The 19,853-nt window shown below is 35.8% G+C and overlaps 1 protein-coding gene across 2 annotated transcripts in view; it reads right to left on the minus strand.

Annotated features, from left to right (window-relative positions):
- LOC138696101 (aminopeptidase N-like) overlaps nt 1-19,853 on the minus strand; it is a 50,596-nt gene that overhangs the window by 21,528 nt on the left and 9,215 nt on the right. For both annotated transcript variants that reach the window (XM_069820642.1, XM_069820641.1), the window contains exons 2-7: nt 15,013-15,213; nt 10,848-11,003; nt 10,658-10,773; nt 8,287-8,748; nt 1,909-1,990; nt 1,652-1,835 (exon numbers count right to left, since the gene is read on the minus strand). In XM_069820642.1, the coding sequence (XP_069676743.1) occupies nt 1,652-1,835; nt 1,909-1,990; nt 8,287-8,748; nt 10,658-10,773; nt 10,848-11,003; nt 15,013-15,213 (1,201 nt within the window). The remainder of the gene's footprint in view (nt 1-1,651; nt 1,836-1,908; nt 1,991-8,286; nt 8,749-10,657; nt 10,774-10,847; nt 11,004-15,012; nt 15,214-19,853) is intronic.

Genomic DNA, 19,853 nt, shown 5'->3' on the forward strand with positions numbered 1-19,853 from the left:
GTATGTCTATTGGCATGTTTGCTTTATTTTTTATCTTACAAATATACTATATTTAGATTGATTTAAATTTTGTAGAAATTCATGTAACAAATGTAAGAAATCTGACAAAATTTATCCTATAATTAACATTTCATTCTACAACCTTAGTAGAAAAAAGGAATTTTCGACAGAAACTAGAGAGGTACCAGTACCGATACTGCACACAATAAAGTGGAAACAGAAATTCAGAACACATATACTCCACACAAGATAGAGGAAAATAAGAGTTTTCTATATCTTGAATGATGAAAGAAAGTATTTATGTTGCAGAATGATAGAACAAATCATTATCATCTATTACAGTTTCCTTCTAGCATTTTGGGGACCTTCCCAATGATCTTCTATTCCTTAGTTGATAATTCAGGAACTATCAAGTTAGACGCATTTTGTGTGTATGAAGAACATGTTGACATTTGAGTCTCTCTTTATTTTTGTGATATGTGTATGTATTAATGTATTCAGTGCCTACCCACTTCACTTTACGTGATTCGGGTTCCGCATATTGCCGATAGATAGCTGGACTGTGACCCATTTTCTAGTTGCACACCACTTCGGGGGGCCATGCTGTACATGATGTGTATTTGTGTGGAGAGTTATGTTGTCTACTAGGGTGAGTGAATGTGTAAATGTTCGTGTAAGTATAGTGTATGGAATGAGAGATGATGATGGTGAGGAAGGGAGAAGGAGAAACCTGGTGCTGGCATGTAGCCTACTCCTGTTGCATGGCACCAAGGGGGCCGTCAGGCTTAACATTCCCGTCTGACAGACGAATCACTATCAACAATGACACATGCCTTCTCTTCATATGCACTGTAGAGAGATTTGGGGTTTAACCAGGCATATTGGTGCACAATCTAGTGATTAGAAGTTGTGCACTGCCATCTCTCTTAGTCCTGAGGTGTAAAATTTCTGACCCCAACAGGGATCGAACCCTGGCCGGGTCTGGAGGCAGACACGCTACCACAGAGCTAACTCGGCGGGCTTGTTGTGATATGTTACTGGTTCATTTTTAATTCTTGCATATTATCTACATTTATTTTTATTTACTGTAATATATTCAGCAATCTCCATTTAATTCCACTGGCTATGAGCTTTTTTCTGTTTCATTTTCGTAAAATCCAGGCTTAACTGCAATACGAAGATATTGGTCTTGTGAAGGAGTTACAGACTTTGATTCTCATGTATTTTTAACCACAGATAATTTAAATATTTATTAGTAATTCCTGTTTATCTATTATACTGATTAAATTTCCAACTTCTTTACTGTGTTAATTTACATTGCATACAGAACACAAAACACACTACAAAAATATCTATTATAATTGATAGTGTTGCTAGTACCGGTATGTAAAGTTCTTTCTTGTAGCCAACATAATAACCTAAATATGTAAACTTACATTTAAGTGCAATGAAAAGACAGTTCAGAGGCTTCATGGTGGCATTCCCATCAATCGATCGATTTATTGCCTTTTGGCCAGCAATGAACTGAGAGGAAACTGACACGTTTTCAAGTTTTCAAACAACATAAGCTGGCCTAATTTAAAAAAGAACGACAATGAATAATCATAGGAACGAAACATTAAAATAGTGATATTATTTTGCAGTGCCTGACCTGTTCCACGCTAGCAGAGTTGTCATGATAGTCGCGCGTCACAGTGACGACAGGAAAGCGTTCCCTGGAGAGCCATGACTTGGCAATCTGCTGAACAGTGATGGACTCCTCCAGTGTGACGTCCTCATGAGCCTGGTGGGTCAGCGCATCCCAGATGTCATCTTCTGTAAACGTCTTGAACTTCCTGCAAGAGATGAGAGAATTCAGAGACTGTCGGAACAGTTCAGGTAGGACCTCACATGTGACGTGGTACTCACTTGTCCTGCAGGAAATGGCGCAGACCGTCCTTGAAGCTGCCACCTGACAGCGAGTAGTTGAGCATTCGGAACAGCCACTGAGCTGCAACAGAGTTACAACTGCTTCATTATCATCGTCACCATTTTTTCTTTTTCCATTCATGCTGTTGCTGTTGTGATATGAAATATAAACATTTTAAGATTGTGCAAATATTTTCGATATTAGATAGTAATAGACGTATTTAGCTTCACTCACTTCAAATTAGCAACTTTTAGATATGGCATCTCTTAATTTCCCTCTGTCTATGTGTAGCATTTTCACCTTTATGAAGCCATTGGCGTAGCTCAGGCAGCTGATCCGGAGTTCTTCTTAGACGTGGGTTCGAGTTCCGCTTGGCCAATTACCTGATTAGGTTTTTTTCGAGGTTTTCAACTGTAAGGTGAATATCAGATAATCTATGGCGAATCCTCTGCCTCATCTCGCCGAATATCATCTCGCTATCATCAATTTCATCGACGGTAAATAAACTAGCAATTGATACATTGTCGTTGTACAACAAAAAAAAATTCATCTACGGTACATTTTCTTTCTTTCCTCCACTTCCACCTTTATCATTATTTATTTACTCATGTATACATTTTTTCTTTTCTTCCTACCTTTCTTTCATAAATGAATGAATGGATGAATGAATACATAAATAAATAATAAATAAATAAATAAACAAATAAATAAATTAATTAATTAATAGAGAAATATTAATAAATTAATAAGGTGAAGTGGAGTAGGGTGGAGTGAGGTGAGGTGAGTAAGTACGTAATTAAGTAAACAAACAATCAAACAAACAAATAAATAAATAAATAAATAAAATAAATAAATAAATAAATAAATAAATAAATAAGGAAATAAATAAATAGTAAATAAACAAATAAGTAAGGTAAGGTGAGGTGGGGTGGGGTGAGGTAAGTAAATAAATAAATAACTAAATTAATTAGTTAATTAATTAATTAATTAATAGAGAAATATTAATAAATAAATAAATAAGGTGAAATGGAGTGAGGTGGGGTGAGGTGAGGTGGGTAAGTACGTAATTAAGTAAACAAATAAATAAATAAATAAATAAATAAATAAATAAATAAATAAATAAATAAATAAATAAATAAATAAGTAGGTAAGTAGGTAGGGAGGTAGGTAGATAAGTAAATCTTTCCTTCTCTATTTCTCCTTTTTATTCTCTATTTCCTTCCTTTTCTTTTTTCTTTCTTTCTTTTTTATTATATTGAAAATAGGCAGCTGAATTTTACAATTTTTATTCAAATAGTAATGTAATATAACTGTTAATTTAAAATTATCATAAATGGAGGGATTGTTTCTTCAGATCAGCTCAGACAATTTGTGTGCAGTTCTTTTTTTTTTATTAATCTGAATGATAGTTACTATGCATTTGGTATGATTTTAAAATTTCCTAGTTGAAATAAATATTTTTTTTTTATAAAAATGTGCTCTAAATTAAAACTTAAGCAAAATTTATGTTATTATTATAGACAGTTCGAATTTATGCATTACTCAGTAGAAGTACCGGTAATTGACAAAAAAATCAAGTAAGACATAATAAACTGAATTTATTTCAATGGTTATATATTAATTATTCAAGAACTTAGTGAAATCTGAGACTCCCTACCGATATAAATGTCCATGAGCCAGGGGCAGCAGCTTGTTTTGAGCTAATGAGCTGTAGCTCACTAATTACTCGTATTATTTTTTTAAACTGAGTAACACTTTTTCTTTCAAACTGTGAGCCTACAAAACGAAATGAGGCAAATATTTGAAGTGCTCTATTTTTAACTAGGTAGCTATATTCTATATTCTAGATTTACAGTTCATGAACATTAAATATGCAATAGACATTGTCAGTTTACATAGTAAAACAATTAAATATCACAAATGACAGCGTTAAAAAATTCACTAATGTTATAAAAAGCCAATGTTGAGTTGAGTCGGCCTATGTCTGCCAAGCCTAGGGTTACCAAACGTCCGTATTTAGCAGGACATGTCCGTATTTTGAATGTTTGTCCTGCCATCAGTATTTATTTTTGAAGATTTGTTAAATGTCCGTATTTTTATGGAAAAGTCCCAATCATCTCATTTTTTATAATTACATTTCAAAACATAATTCTGAACTCCGAATAAAACTATAGTTTTTCGTTCATATATTTTATTCAGAGTCTGAACTCATTGCAACAGTAGAATAATGTTCCAAGTATTAGCATCACTGGTCAATAAATTTTCGTTACAACGTTACAATAGTGCTGCAAGTATTTGCGTCAATGGTGAGTATTCTCTTTCGAATACAAGCCACGAATAAACCATACAGATCAGGCTTTGTCCGTAAAATCGGTCGATCGGCGTGCATAAACAGTAGCATGATCTGCGATCCCATCAGTAACACGAGGTTGAACCAATTTAATATTTTTTCACCTGAAAATCAGCATCAGTAAAACTGTAAATATACGAAATTATTCTTTCGAGTGTAGTGAAGGCCAATGTTTCAGCCAATGTTTCAGTGATCTGTCAGCAAATACAGTATATGATGAGTGAAGTAGTTTTTTGTAATTATGGCTACATGTAAAATTTGGTTAAAAAATTTGGTTGTTGGTGTTTCTCTGGTAGGCCTATGTTTCTGCATATGGTGCTGGAATTAAAATGCACTGTACTGTGATTGTAATTTTTTTTTTGTTTTAACTGTATTTTAATTATTTTATTTTATTGTACAGATAATTCCATGTATTGTGGGTCCCTATCACTACGGCATGGCGCGTCCTCAGGTTGCGGATAGAGGAGACGGCCTCCAGATATGGAGGGTAGCTGCGAATATATTGAATAAGCAGTCGTGGACAGCCGATAAGGGGTGTCTTGCACAGGATAGGGACCGATGGTGGGCTTATGTGAGGGCAGCAATGAACCTTCGAGTTCCTTAAAAGCCATTTGTAAGTAAGTAAGTATTGTACAGATAATTATTAAATATATGCCTACGCAACTTAACAAGCAATAATCAATTAAATTCGACTTTTGAATCTGAAAAAGTCTTAAAGAATAAGACATCTACAAATATTTCTATGTCTGGAATTTATCCTGCTTTTTGAACTAGTTTGTCCTGTTTTTCACTAATAAGTATCTGGTAACCCTAGCCAAGCCATCATATTTTAGTATCGGTATAAGGATTTAAATGGTGCAGGCTTGTGGATGCTGGGTGAAGATACAGCTTGAACGTACTTAGTACGCATACGCAAAGAAACTATGATATCATGGCTGCAACTTGCCCAATGGTCTAATTGAGCCGGTATGAGCCAGTATGGTATACTGGAAATAAAATAAGATGCCAAAAAGCATACCAGCAGTAAAAATTTAAAATTGAATAATTTAGTGAATCAATTACACTAACCAATAGTGTGGTCATACTCTGTATCTTCTCTTAGATATACCTACAATAGTGCGTGATGTCTTGTATATGTAATATGCTTTTAGTTCGCACACAGGAGCAATGTCTTATTTAAGAAATCCCCAAAACAGTATTGTAAGACAAGTCTGTGCATACTGGCAGTAATTTATTTTCAATTTGACCACTTGCCACCACAAGAGCTGAGAACTTAGTTGCTATTCATTAGGAGATTGAGTCGTCGTGAGATGAGAGGTGCCAAGTTTATGTTCTACTTCTTGCAACATGATGAACACAGTGGAAAGCCTGTTAAAGAAGTCCTTTTGTGTTAGAACACTGAAGGAAAAACTGGAAATAAAACATTTGGTTAGGCCTACTTCAGATCTAAACTTAACACAGAGAACTATACATAGAAGCTCTCATCATGCATGTCTGATAGAAAACAAATAGTAGAAATTCCAGGGGTCAGATTGAAGAAGAGGTGCAACATGGTTTCACACAGGTTCCATCTTAGGAACTTTCTTATTCCTAATTATTATAAGTGATTTAAATTATAACATTATGACTAATCAACATTTATACAGATGACACTTCTTTCATAACATGTTCGACTAGTGCAGTAGAATTGCGTGAGCTAACCTCAAATACAGTTTTGAAAGCAGCAGAATGGTTCAGAGCAAATAAGTTAATTTTAAATAAGGAGAAGACTAAAAAATTAATTTTGACATTCAGAAAAGAAGAAGTGTCTGAAGAAAAGGCAGTAAAATTACTTGGTATCCATCTTGATGCTAAACTAACCTGGAATTGCTACATCAAATATTCTCTCGAAGACTGTCCAGAATCCTGTACCTCATAAGAGTAATTAGAGACAAAATATCCGAGCAGTATCTAAGAAGTATTTATTTTGCTTTTCGTCATAGCATATTAAAGTATGAAATCCTGGTGTGGGGAAACAGTAGACCTAATAACTGAATGAAGTCCTACTCATTCAGAAAAACGCAATAAGAGTTATCTCAGAAGTACCAAGCACATCACATTGTAAACCACTGTTTATACAGGAGTCCATCTTAACAGTAAGTTGTTAATGCATATATTCTTGAACTCCTTCTGTACATGAAGAAAAATCTTTATAACTTCACCAGTAGCATTGATTAACATGAGTATAATAGGCTACTCGTAATAAAGAAAAACTAGACATACCATATTGCAGACTATCTAAAGTTAAAAGTAGTCCTTATATCTCGGGTTGTAGGATTTTCAATATGTTACCACAAGAAGCACAGGAAATGTCACTAGACAGATTCAAAATAAAAGTGAAAACCTCTTCTATTCTGTGCAAGAATATTTTGAGTTAGAAAGTCAAGCTGTAGAGATTTTTTAGGTTTCTTTCTCACAGTTTTATTATTATTTTTGTAATATATGAGGAATTTCTCATAAATTGTTACCGGTAAGACTTACTAAGATAATTCTTGTCTTATTGTATGTAAAGAGAGAGTATCAAATATTATTTGGTATCAATGTCTTATAATTTTCATCTAGATGTATGCTAGATGTATCCTTAGCCTCTTTTGATTATCTTGACTCTTGATTGTAAACTCTAAGGAGTATTTGGGATCAGTTTGCTTTATTTTTAGTAGTGTATGTCAGTGGCATAGCATGAAATTTTGAGCAGGCGAAGCTAACTCAAGTTGTCTTTCATATATGAGGAAACGTATTGCAAAAATATAGTCTTAAAATAAATAGTACCGGTAGTCCATGTCAAGTCAGCAGTCCGAAGATTGGTTGGAACCTCATAAGTAACACCAATAAGGCATCACCTCAAATGGTACATAGTAAAATATGATTTCATGGTTTACACAATCTCTAACAAATAAACACTGATACGTCTAATTTAACATTAGCTCACTCCCTGTCATATTTAGAGAAATCACAATATTAACGGTCAATAGATACAGTAGTATAATTACGTCAGTCAACGTTAAAATCTTTATCAGAAGATTATTTTTGACTACATAAATTAGTGTCGGGAACTGTTACGGTATTTCACTCATATTTATTATATCAGCCACAGTGCACACTAACACTTCAATTGAACAGAACTCACGAAAGGGATAACTCGGAAGCTAAATTCTTTCCAATGCCAAAGCTAGCTTCCTGCGAGCCTTGCGACCAGGGTAGTTTAGTTAGAAAGGGATGGAAAATCTGCGGAGTGAGTTACACAAAAGAATGCGTGAAAGAAATGGGTCTGCTTATAGTGCAGTGGAGGGGATTGGAAGCTGGTGTGTGCAGGCTTCATGTTTACTGCTGCATCACAAATCATCCTGAGTTGCCGCATCACAACATTTAATGTGTAAATATAAATTGTATTAAAATTAATAAATAATTTTGTTCATAAACTGCAGGTTTATTATGGAGTTATTAACTGGGGAAGCTGAGCTATTTAGCTTACATTGACGCTAGTCACTGGTATATGTATATTTTAGTACGATAATTTTACACTGTATTTTGACAATGTCAATAGCTTTTGCTATAACGACAAGTAATAAATACTATACTATACTACTATACTATAGGTGAAGAAAAGATGATGTTTTTCATCACATATGAGAACAAAGACCTTTTTTCGTAATATAATATCAGAACAACGACTTAGTGCATTTGCGTTGCTTTCCATCGAGAAGAGTATGCTTTCCAACTTGGAAAGATTCAACTCGAGAGTGATTGATAAATTCTGCAGCAGAGAGCAGTGATGTATGGATTTCATTTTTCGGCACTGAGTGAGTATTATATTTATAATATCTTCTGTATATTTGTTTGTTTGGTTTACACTCCTTAGGTTGGATATTTAAAAATAGAGCAGCTCAAATCTGAATTTTTGCACAAGCCACCACTGCCATAAACTGTTCGTACTGTCTGAGTATCTTAAATAGTTATGCTCCCTAGGGCAAACTGAAATGCTACCTACTTCTCGTGATCTTGGTGTACTCCTCCTGGGAACCAGATCCTGCATGTGGGTGGCGTCGACTGTACTCATAGAAGAGCGTGTAGCCAGTGACTAGATTCCAACTCTGTTGTGCGGCCATCGTAGCTAGGAAGTTGGCCAATGCTTTGTTGGTCCTGGCGTCGGCACCCCACCAGGCAGGCGTGGTCAGGTGACCCAGCCACTGCTGCACCACCTCATCAGCCAGGCGCCATGATAGAATTTCGTCATTGATGAAGTCACTCTCCCTGAGGATTATGAGGCCCCAGTGGTCTGCAGGCTCGGGATCTGCATATTTGGGCAGTGCCACAATGTCCATCTTGGGCAGTGGGAATGGCTCAGTGAGGTATTCCTGGATAGTCTCCATTATGGGTACTGCCTTGCTCAACACTTCCTGCACTTGCGACATGAAGCTCGGACGAGCATATACAGACATGCGCACTCCACCTAAAGAAAAGAAACCACGTTATTGAAAGTGTGAGGAACATTATAAATAGACAATATAACGAACAAAAATTGATAAGAAACATCGCCCTGCAAGGAGGAAAAGTCCAGAAAGATTCCAAAAATATTCCATGTTGAATCTTTCGTACACTACAGACAGAAGGCTCTGAGGATAGTGTCAAGTAGCACCGAAATAGCTGTAAACCGCACATGCTTACATAATTAACACGAGTAAGATCGCCATTTAATCAATTACCGGTATCCAAAAATATTGTAGGGAAAGCTGAGCTTCATCGTCTGAGACTCCAACGATCTTAAACGAAGGAATAGGGCAGAGGCCTATAACAAAGAGGAAGAAAAAGAAGCACTCTTATTTACTTATGGCTTTTAAGGAACCCACAGGTACATTGCCGCCCTCACATAAGCCCGCCATCAGTCCCTATCCTGTGCAAGATTAATCCAGTCTCTATAATCATATTCCACCTCCATCAAATCCATTTTAATATTATCCTCCCATCTACGTCTCGGCCTCCCCAAAGGTCTTTTTCCTTCCGGCCTCCCAACCAACACTCTATATGCTTTTCTGGATTCGCACATATGTGTTACATGCCCTGCCCATCTCAGACGTCTGGATTTAATGTTCCTAATTATGTCAGGTGAAGAATACAATGCGTGCAGTTCTGCGTTGTGTAACTTTCTCCATTCAAGTGTTACAAATGAGAGCAGCTTACTGCATAGATTTCGGAAAGACAGGCCAGCTAGCAAAAAGTAGTTGTTTCGATTTTCATATGTGTTAAAGCTACATTTAAAATTTCGGTAACTTTCTCGTAGATTTATCACAGTTAACTAGAACTGTTTTGTATCCTCCCAAATCTGTTATACTAATAATATGCACGGTATATCAGAGGATTCGCCACTAGCGTCAACATATTTGAGACTTTAAATAATTTTTTGCAGCATCTCGACATAGAGCTGTCAAATCTTTTCTCTCTCTGGTTAAACTTTAACATATTGTTCCTAGGTTTGGTGGCTTATCCTGCTTTTCTTCTTGATTTGTATAGATTTTCCTTCCATAATGCTTGTAGAGTGAACCATTTTTTCTGTTATACTATTGATAACTGTTCGTCTGATAACTCATAAGAATATGTTTGGTACATGTTAATGGTAATTTCATTTTTAATAATAGTTTTCATTTACCCAGTTGGTCTTCAGTTCCATTCACACGAAATCCTATGTATGTACAGTATATTTTTGTCTTCTTTTATCTTTTTAAGTCCTAACTTATACTATTGCTGTATTGAATTTATTATTTATAATTTTTGTTTACTTTCAGTTTTATTAGTTTTATAATCATCATCATCATCATCATCATCATCATCATAATCATCATCATCATCATCATCATCATCATCAACTTAAATAATTGGCCATTGTATCTGTTCGTCCTCATTCTTGTGGGATTTTTAACTAATACTAGATATGGCATCATATAATTAGACATCGTATGTTACAATATTTTTCTGTTCTGTATATTGTTATTGTCCCATATCATTTCCTTGAAGTCAGGGTTAGTCTCTTGCATTTATTGTCCATATTTCGCTCCCATATAATATTTTTGTACAAACGTTACTTCATACACATACACATGCACGCATTCACACGCACAAGCACAGACACAGATATATACATAATGTAGTAGGCAGTGTTCTCTCTTTTTATATTTGCATTAAGCAAAAACTTTTCCAGCATCATTTTCAAAATAAAATTACAACTAAGTGGTAACAATTCAGTAACAATATTTTAGTTACTGTATGAATGCGTGCCCACACAGCTTAGGGATAACAATGATCCTAGATGTTTAAATTTCTAACTTGTTCAATCTTATTTTTTATCCACTGACTTCAAGGCTCACCTGTGGTAGTTGGCAGAGACGTGCTCTCCAAGTCTAGAACAGCAATCGCCAGGGAGAAGGTAGACATGGGGGGAGTCTCCTGAAAGTGCACCCAGCTCCAGCTAGTCATGTTGGCCCTGCATGCACGTACACGATTTCAGTAACACCCTGTGGGACAAGGTCGGAATCACATGGAGTTCAACTAACTTACATTTCCTCAGTTGAACTGGTAGGCATGTTGGACAAAGCTGTCATGCGTTTAGCTATGGCGATGCTGATTTTAAATGGTGCCTTCAGATCTGGCTCATCAAAGCAGGGTAAGACACGTCGAGCGTTGCTGGGAGACATTTTGGCAGCTGCAAACCACCTGCAATGAGAACACACTCAGAATAGATCATGTTTATAATTTAATAGGTCTATAGACAACGCTTTTTTTCCTAGAGGAAAAAGGTGGTGGAACTCTGTGTAAAATTTATTAGAGAGGACTGGGGGATGATTACTGCGCATTGCATTGCACTGGAAACTCAAGACCTAAATGGTGTTAAGTAAAAATCATGTTAAAAACATAATTAACCCTTATTTATTTTAACATTTTAATGTACCTTTCAGAAGGAATACAAATTAATGTCGTCACAAACTCTAAGTTCTTTCAGAAACAACAAACTTGATAAATAGCGCCTTTAGAATGACTTCAGTTTGGGTTAACAAAGTGCGGTATTAAATTGATTTGCGACAAATGCATTTACCAAACTACATATTAGTACCCAAAGTGTTAGAAGATTTTCTAAAACATAGCCTTTTCTTCAGTATTTTTATCTTTCCTGTTACGCTCTTTTCTTGTGACATAACTAATCATCCAAGTAATCGCTATCATGTCTCAGTCGAGCCCTGATATCAGAAGTCATTCTAAAGGCGCTATTTATCAAGTTTGTTGTTTCTGAAAGAACTTAGAGTTTGTGACGACATTAAAAGTGTCCTATCATCAACGCAGACACCCACTGCCAAGGCGTGTAGTGTTTCTCTGTGATCGGTTAAGAGAACCTGTGCAGAACGATTTTTAGTCATACTTGTGTTATTTCTTTTGTTAAGCTAAGCCATTCTTAAGTGTGCTTCTAATACATAAGTATTTTTTATTACGAAACTCATTCATATTACAACAACGTGTACATTTTCTACACACAGTAGAAATATATTAATTTTTTGTTCTTTAATTTTTAATTTCCTCATGATTCATGAAGTTGATAAATGTATAAACATTATTTAGTAGTTACTATTTCAACACAATATTCTGAAAACACATCTAAACAAAACAACAATATTCAGTAAATCAGGTGTTTGTAATTACTAGAAATCACGTTATTATTTTATTTGTTCTTTCAAGTTTTCCTATAGTGCAAAACGTGTGAATGGAGGAGTAAGTTGTTTGGGACAGGACCATACACCAAGCAAGTTCTGAGGGGTGTAGGAGTTGGGGTAGTGAATGAGGGGTTCGCCATACCCGCCTATTTCTTCTGTCCCTAGTATAGTAAGAACCAGGTTCCTCATGGTGTTAACTAACAGGAATGATCTCAGTGAAGAGACAATGAAGTTAGGAAGAAGCCTCACAATATATTGACGGCGCCAAATTCGAACATTTCCCTGTTCTCTGATAGAAAATATAGCAAAAAATATGGAGAGACAGCTGCAAGTTTTATGCGTGAATACGGTACATCGCTGATAGAACAGCGGAGATATGTCGAGTTTTCAGAGTATCTGGAAAGAAGAGATGTTGTCACTGCTGATGTTTATCTCAACAGATAAACATCAGCAGTGGCAACATCTCTTCTTTCCAAATGCTCTGAAAACTCGATATATCTTCACTATGCTGGGACACTTGGGAGTAGCCATCTTGTATGCATTGAGAGTAAACATGTCACTTGCTATAGCAATCATCGTGCTTTATCATTTGCTACCCATTGCTTATATGCCTCCCGTTTGTGCTGCATATGCCTCGACATTGTGAATTTTCTTACTTCATTCAACTTCATTTGCGAAATTTTTCAATTTAACTTGTAGACTGCTGATTGTTGCCCAATTGAAATTGTAGCCTGGTTCGTTACAAATCTGTTACACAACTGCGAACTACATTCTCGAGTTGCACTGCCTTGGCTGCCACATGATCCTCCAATTCGTGCATCAACTGCTCCTCTCCCACATGTCGCTAGATGACGTATCACTCGTTCCAACTCAAGGTCAAGTTGGATAGATTTATCTTTCATCTGTCGATTACTATTTGCTTCATTGGAATATGCCATGTAGTTTAGAAATTATAGGCGCAACAAAACTGGTCTGAAAATGTATCGGTCAACTTTCTGGGATGGCACCCTGGTACTGGACCGAACTTATTGTGGGCTTACTTCTAAAACCCCTTAAGTCCAACTTTGCCCGAATGTCGAAATCTGGGTATATTTTCAAAATGCGTCTGTTGATAACACCTCGTGAGTGTGCAGATGTTGCTTTATTTTATAAATTACAAATGCATAACATTTGTTATTGTTAGCTGAGGTATAAAAAGGATAAGAAATTATTTTGCTCTCTTGTACAATTTCCTCAAATGCAGTTATGAGGTTTTAAAAGTATAAGCCAATGTTACGTAGACGTATTTACGTAAAAAAGATGCCGGAATGGTGTTCCAGCATGTTCCGCCAGAAGAAAGCACTGCCTGTAGATAATTTTGACAGTGTAGTTTTCTACTGTAATTCAAGGTACAAGTCCAGAAGAACTGCGTTCAATTTGTGACAGAGAGATGGAGATTAATCTTCCTCCTGTAGGGACTGAGTGTATGTCCCTTATCTTGTAATTGTCTTGTGCTGTAGTAAGCAGTGGTCTTTTACCCTGCTGACCACATGATTAGAGACTCTCTCTACTTGTGAGTGGCATGAAACATTTGTCCACAAGACTTTCGTTCATAATTTTCGCAAAAATTAAAAGAGAACGAGTCACAGAAAAAAAAAACCATTCCTTCAAGCTAGATGATGATGAAAATGTTATGTTTTATTTAACGATGCTCACAACTGCAGCGTCGCCGGATGTGCCGGAATTTTGTCCCACAGGAGTTCTTTTACATGACATGAGCCTGTCGCATTTAAGCACACTTAAATGCCTTCGACCTGGGCTGGGATTGAACCCGCAACCTTGGGCATAGAAGGCCAGCGCTATACCAACTCGCCAACCAGGTCGATGATGATGATGATGATGATGATGGTGGTGGTGGTGGTGGTGGTGGTGGTGGTGGTGGTGGTGGTGGTGGTGGTGGTGGTGGTGGTGGTGAGGAGGAAGACGTTTTATAGTTTAAGCATTCATGCTTAACAGTATATAGGCAATATTTTTTTTTATTTTATTTTATTGGGTTATTTTACAACGCTGTATCAACATCTAGGTTATTTAGCGTCTGAATGATATGAAGGTGATATTGCCGGTGAAATGAGTCCGGGGTCCAGCACCGAAAGTTACCCAGCATTTGCTCGTATTGGGTTGAGGGAAAACCCCGGAAAAATCCTCAACCAGGTAACTTGCCCTGACTGGGATTCGAACCCAGGCCACCTACTTTCGCAGCCAGACGCGCTGACCGTTACTCCACAGGTGTGGACTATAGGCAATATGTTCATAAAATTTGTAGATCATGATAATTTTTTAAAGTTAAAGTATGTCTCATATCAAACATATTTTCTTCTTCATTGTTTGGTACACTCTTTTAAAACTTGTATAATCACTGGTAAACAATAACTTCTTTACTGTGTTAATATTATAAAAATACCTGACTGACTAGTTTCGAGGTGGTGTCCCTCATTGTCTGAAGCATAGTGAGGTCCCACACTATCTTCTGGTTTCCTGTTGTGGTGGGGTGTGTTCATGATTGTGTCGAAAAGGATATGTGTGTTTTGAAATTCAATTTAATGTTCAGGATGTGTTGTGGGTGTGTTTTTGTATGTTTGTAAATTTCATATTGTTCTACAGTGTCAAGTTTCTGACATGAAAATACTACATATCCAGCCAAAAACCAGAAACTTGACACTCTAGAAATCTAGAACAATATGAAATTTACAAACATACAAAAACACATCCACAGCACATTCTGAGCGCTCAATTGAATTTAAAAACACACACCCTTTTCGACACAATCATGAACTGCTCACCACAACAGGAAACCAGAAGTTACCACAGGACCTCACTAGGCTTTGGACATTGAGGGACATTACCTCGAAACTAGTCAGCCAGATATTTGTATAATATTAACACAGTAAAGAAGTTATTGTTAATCAGTGCGTATTTTCTTAATAAGAACATAAAAATTATGCATGCCTACATTAAATAAAGAATTGCATGGGATCACTCACCTCTCCTCCTTGGTGCGGTGTAGCTGGTAGCTGGCACGGAAGAAACCTTGTGTGGAGTCACTCGAAAGGGACCCAGTGAAGGCTAGGTCCAGCTGGTAGTTCGCGTCCTTCTTGAGATTTTCCGCAAGCGTGACCACGTACCATTGTTTGGAAGGCTCTTTCTTGGTGCTGGCCACAGTGACAGGAAGCACTGAGCTCGACCTGCAATATGTTGGTGCATGCAAAAAACTGCTGCTTCTATTTACTTTACCATCCTCGTTTCAGTTTACTTCAATGTCACAATAAAATTTATAAGACTTAAGGCTACCTCAGACAGAACATAAAAGTCTAGAGAAATGCTACAGAATAGGCTTTCTAAAAAAAGTGTCATTATCTTCAAACCCTGTTTTTTTATTTTCATGGCGATTGGATTGTGAAGAATAATTTAGTATTATTAATCATAACTTGAGATTTACTTTATTCGACATTACGAAACTAATTACAGGCAACTTCATCAAGTTCATAATGCAGTGATATAGCTACTCAGGATGTCGAAGGGAAGAGAGTAATTCACTCCTACAAATCAGATATCCCCACTCCTGTGAATTTTAGATTTATCTAAGTTAATTTTAGACTATGAATGAGAATTTTAACTTGAAAAGAATAATTGAATTAAAGAATTAACAACTCTTTTATTTTCAATCATATATAATAGGTAGGAGGTAAGGGGTGGTCCTCCAGCTTGGGGGTTGGGCGAAGGGTTAACAACCCATCACCGTAAAAAAACAGCTTGTTACGAAACCACACAATAAGCCTCGGAATGGGATTGATTCTCTGGCACGACCACAGCAAAGGAAAAAGGTTATGAGATTTGGTGGCCCAATCTGTTTGAAGTTTGTCATGGTTTTCATCAGTCACAAAAAGATTCAAAATGGAGTACAAATACGGAATTGGAAATTTACATACTATGATTCATCACCGCCTTAATTACGATTATCGTAATCATTATAAATTGAAATAAGTTAAAATGAATAGGCCTGCAATAACATATGACAATGGAAACAGAATCACAACAATATTTCATGGCCTACTGATATACCAGTACTACCCAAAGATTCTACACACGCCATATGACGTAAATGTTAAAGGTATATAACTTAAATAGTATGAATTTTTAGGCTTTCATGGTGACTGTGATCAGAATTAGACTGTTGGCTATTCCACCCTGTCTTGGAACTTGATATTTCCAATATTTCGGAACTACATACAGGTTCCATCATTAGGACAGATAGGTAAGACTAGAGGGATTGTCTACTCTGTTGGACTCGTTACTCCAGGCTTATCTGGCTCAGTTGTCCAGATTAGCCTGGCATAATTAGCCCACCAGAGCAGGCAACTCCTCTAGTCTTACCTATCTGCCTTGATGATTGAACCTGTATGTAGCTCCGATATGTTGAAAATGTCAAATTTCAGGACAAATAGAACAACTAAATGCATTTTTATTAAACATATTGTAAGCTTTAAAAATACTCGTAATTCAAGTATTTCAGTAGTTTACTGTAATTTTTTTTAAAAATCGAAGTTTGCTGTAACTTCTTTCACGATATCTGAAAGAATAAGAAATGAAAAAGCTGGTATTTCTGCATTCATATTCCTGTTAAGGAATTTCTATTTCATAAAAATTTTCCTCAAGATTTGCAGCCTATTGTCTGCTACCAGGGTCTTATAGACAGAAAATGACCATTCCACGTCGCAATATATAGTTGGGATATATTTTAAACAGGTTAGGCCTTACATCATTTGGTATCAAGTGCCGGTAGTCTTCGATATTTTCCAGCGAGAATGATTCATTCCCACAGAGTATTTCTGTGATGTTTTCAAACTTTGAAACCCTGTGTTTTGTATCCAACATGTTTCATTTATATTCTACTGCTTTTCCTACTGGCCCCCTCGATGTTTTCAGTTCATTCACTATTTCTTCCACTAGTCCAAGAGAGTCACACAGCTGCATATCTTTTGCCACTAGTTCTGTAATATTTGTTGTTAACATTCCAGTTCCCTGAAATGTAGCTCAAATCTTCATTCACAGAAGTTTTGTGCTTTAATTCCTTCGCCATTCGAATATCCCACACTGTTCTCTGATGGGGACTTTAGTTAGTACTTTGAGCAGTGTCAGGAAAACATTTGCAATAGTCATTGATAGTTTCCAATCACATTCTCCAATTTGTTACCGGTAACACTGTTTTAGAACGTGACACTTGGATGGGGACTTGAACACCTTCAATCAATCAATCAATCAATCAATCAATCAATCAATCAATCAATCAATCGATCGATCGATCGATCGATCGATCGATCAATCAATCAATCAATCCAGCTGTTTACTGACAACGTAAAGTCCACTATAGTCTGTTCAGTTCTTGTTTTTCACGAAAAATGAGGGGTATTTTGATCAGTGTTCATTATAGATGTCTGTTGCTAGTAGCCAGAGTTGGGGTGTAGTCACACCTTCTTCAAATAAATCGATTTACTTCAGGTTACATATTAGATTTCACTGTTTTTGGATATAGTACCTTGAGTGTAAATGCTGCCTTTATCATATAGGTAATGTTATCTGTCACAGAAAGCAAAACTCTGATGTTGAAATGTGGAAATATAAACTGCGTAGCACTGAAACACTGAGCATTTACGGAGTAATTTCTTCTTTCAAGCTCTTCAATATCCATTTGTTGGAGCATATCTATATCATCCTTCATTCCATGTATTATTTTGTCCCTTTTCAGTGTCACCACTTTAGTAGTTCATAAAATACGAAGAATTAAAGTAAGCTTTATAGCTTTATGGAAACTGGTAACTAAGACAATAATAAAATAAAGTTAGTATAACAAGAGTCTTACATAAGAATGGTTGCCAAGGTACCATCACACTTTATACCGAAGTCATTTGAAAATAGAAACAACTTTTGTTTAAGCAGTGACATAATAGTAACAATTAAGTTACATCAATTTGGCATATGGGGATTGGCAGGGAACTGGTTCGTATCGCATTTAAACAATAAGAAACAGGTTGTACAAATTGGCTCAGTAAAATCAAAATCCGTTACTATACCCCATGGTGTTCCTCAAGGTTCAATTCTTGGTCCAATCATAATCCTTCTATACATAAGTACCTCCTGTTAAATATAATTGAAGGAAAAACTGTCTTATTTGCAGATGACATAAACATAATACTGAGTGATAATAAGGAAGAGAACTTGCAAATAAAAATTAATGCAACATGAACAAAAGTAGAACAGTGGCTAGAAATAATAAGCTTAAACTAAACGTAAATAAAACTGCCTATATATAATTTAATCGATAGCTATCTGACCAGATTCACATAGTACTTAATAATACCTTAATTAAGGAAGTAAATTCACTGAATTTTTAGGTACATGGGTAGTTTCCAGTCTGACATGGGGAAAGCATAGGCTATACAACATCTAACTGAAGCTGAGTCACTTTTCGAGTCCTTGCAAAGATATCACCATGGAACTTTTAATATCAGTCTACTTTGGATATGTTCATTCAATATTATCATATGGCATTATTACTTGGGGATCTTTACCAAAATTGACACAAGTCCTCAAATTGAGAAAAGAATACTTAAAATCATTAGGCAAGTTCCCATTCGGACTGAAAGTATACCATCTTACCTGTACCCTGTGTATAATATATTTTATAAATAGTGTGCTTTATTGATAAAAACATAGATTCCTTTAAAACAAATTTAACCTATCATGAGGATAACACCAGAACATTCCAAACCATTCATTTGAATTATCACAGGCTTTCCAGAAGTCTTAACAGCATATCACATGAAGGCAGCAATTTATAATATATAATAAACTTCCACAAAATATCAAAGAACTTAACTTGGGAAAAATCAGTGGCGTATACTGGTTAAAGGATTTGGGCTACCGCTGACCCTATTATTACACAAAATATATCTAACAATTACTTTAATTTTAATTACTATGTTAAAACTAATAATACAAAATTATTACATTATGTTATATTATAAACTTTTTCTTTTGTAATTTCCTTGGGCTACCGCTGGTAGCCCGCAAAATACGCCCCTGGGGAAAATTAAAAAAAGAGGTAGGTAAAGAACATTTTATTAACACATATGCTTTTGCACAAATGAATATCTAAATTAAAAATTTTAGTAATTAACTTTCTCTCCTTGATACTGCCCTTGATTTTTTTATGTTCCAAGTAACCTAGAGTTGAAGTCAAGACAGGAAAATGAAACAGAGAAAAGACTGGATGGAACAGTGGAGACTAAAGCTCGAGCTTATATATTTAAGAATGTTTTTTTTTTTTCATGTAATTTAGTATCGAGTTATACTGTAATATGTATTACCTTGTATAATCCTTACTGTTTTTCACTTTCAATGTATATTTAAAGGAATTGTAGTTTTACATGCGAAGCTTATTTAGAATTAAGTTTATTTGTATTGTATGTTATGTCAATTTTCTTGTGTACTGATGATGACATGAATGCTTGTAATTTTATCAGTTAATAAAGATCTAATCTAATCTAATATAATTTAAAAATCGGTAGTTGGCCAATTATTACAAAGGTTTATTCTTATTCCTTTATTCTTCCATCAGTTTATAAGTGCGATTGGAAAGAGGTAAGAGAGTAGGAAGCAAGATCTTAGTAAGTCTATGAGCAAAGTGGAAAGCGTGGTGCTTTTTTTTTACATTCTTCTAATATTGACCCTTATTAAACATAATAATTCAAATTAGTTCCCCACACAGATTAGGCAAATTAACTGGACATAATTTTAGACATGGTGAAAATATGCTTAGAAATCT

Source organism: Periplaneta americana, chromosome 3, assembly GCF_040183065.1.
Source record: "Periplaneta americana isolate PAMFEO1 chromosome 3, P.americana_PAMFEO1_priV1, whole genome shotgun sequence".
Lineage (NCBI taxonomy): Eukaryota > Metazoa > Arthropoda > Insecta > Blattodea > Blattidae > Periplaneta > Periplaneta americana.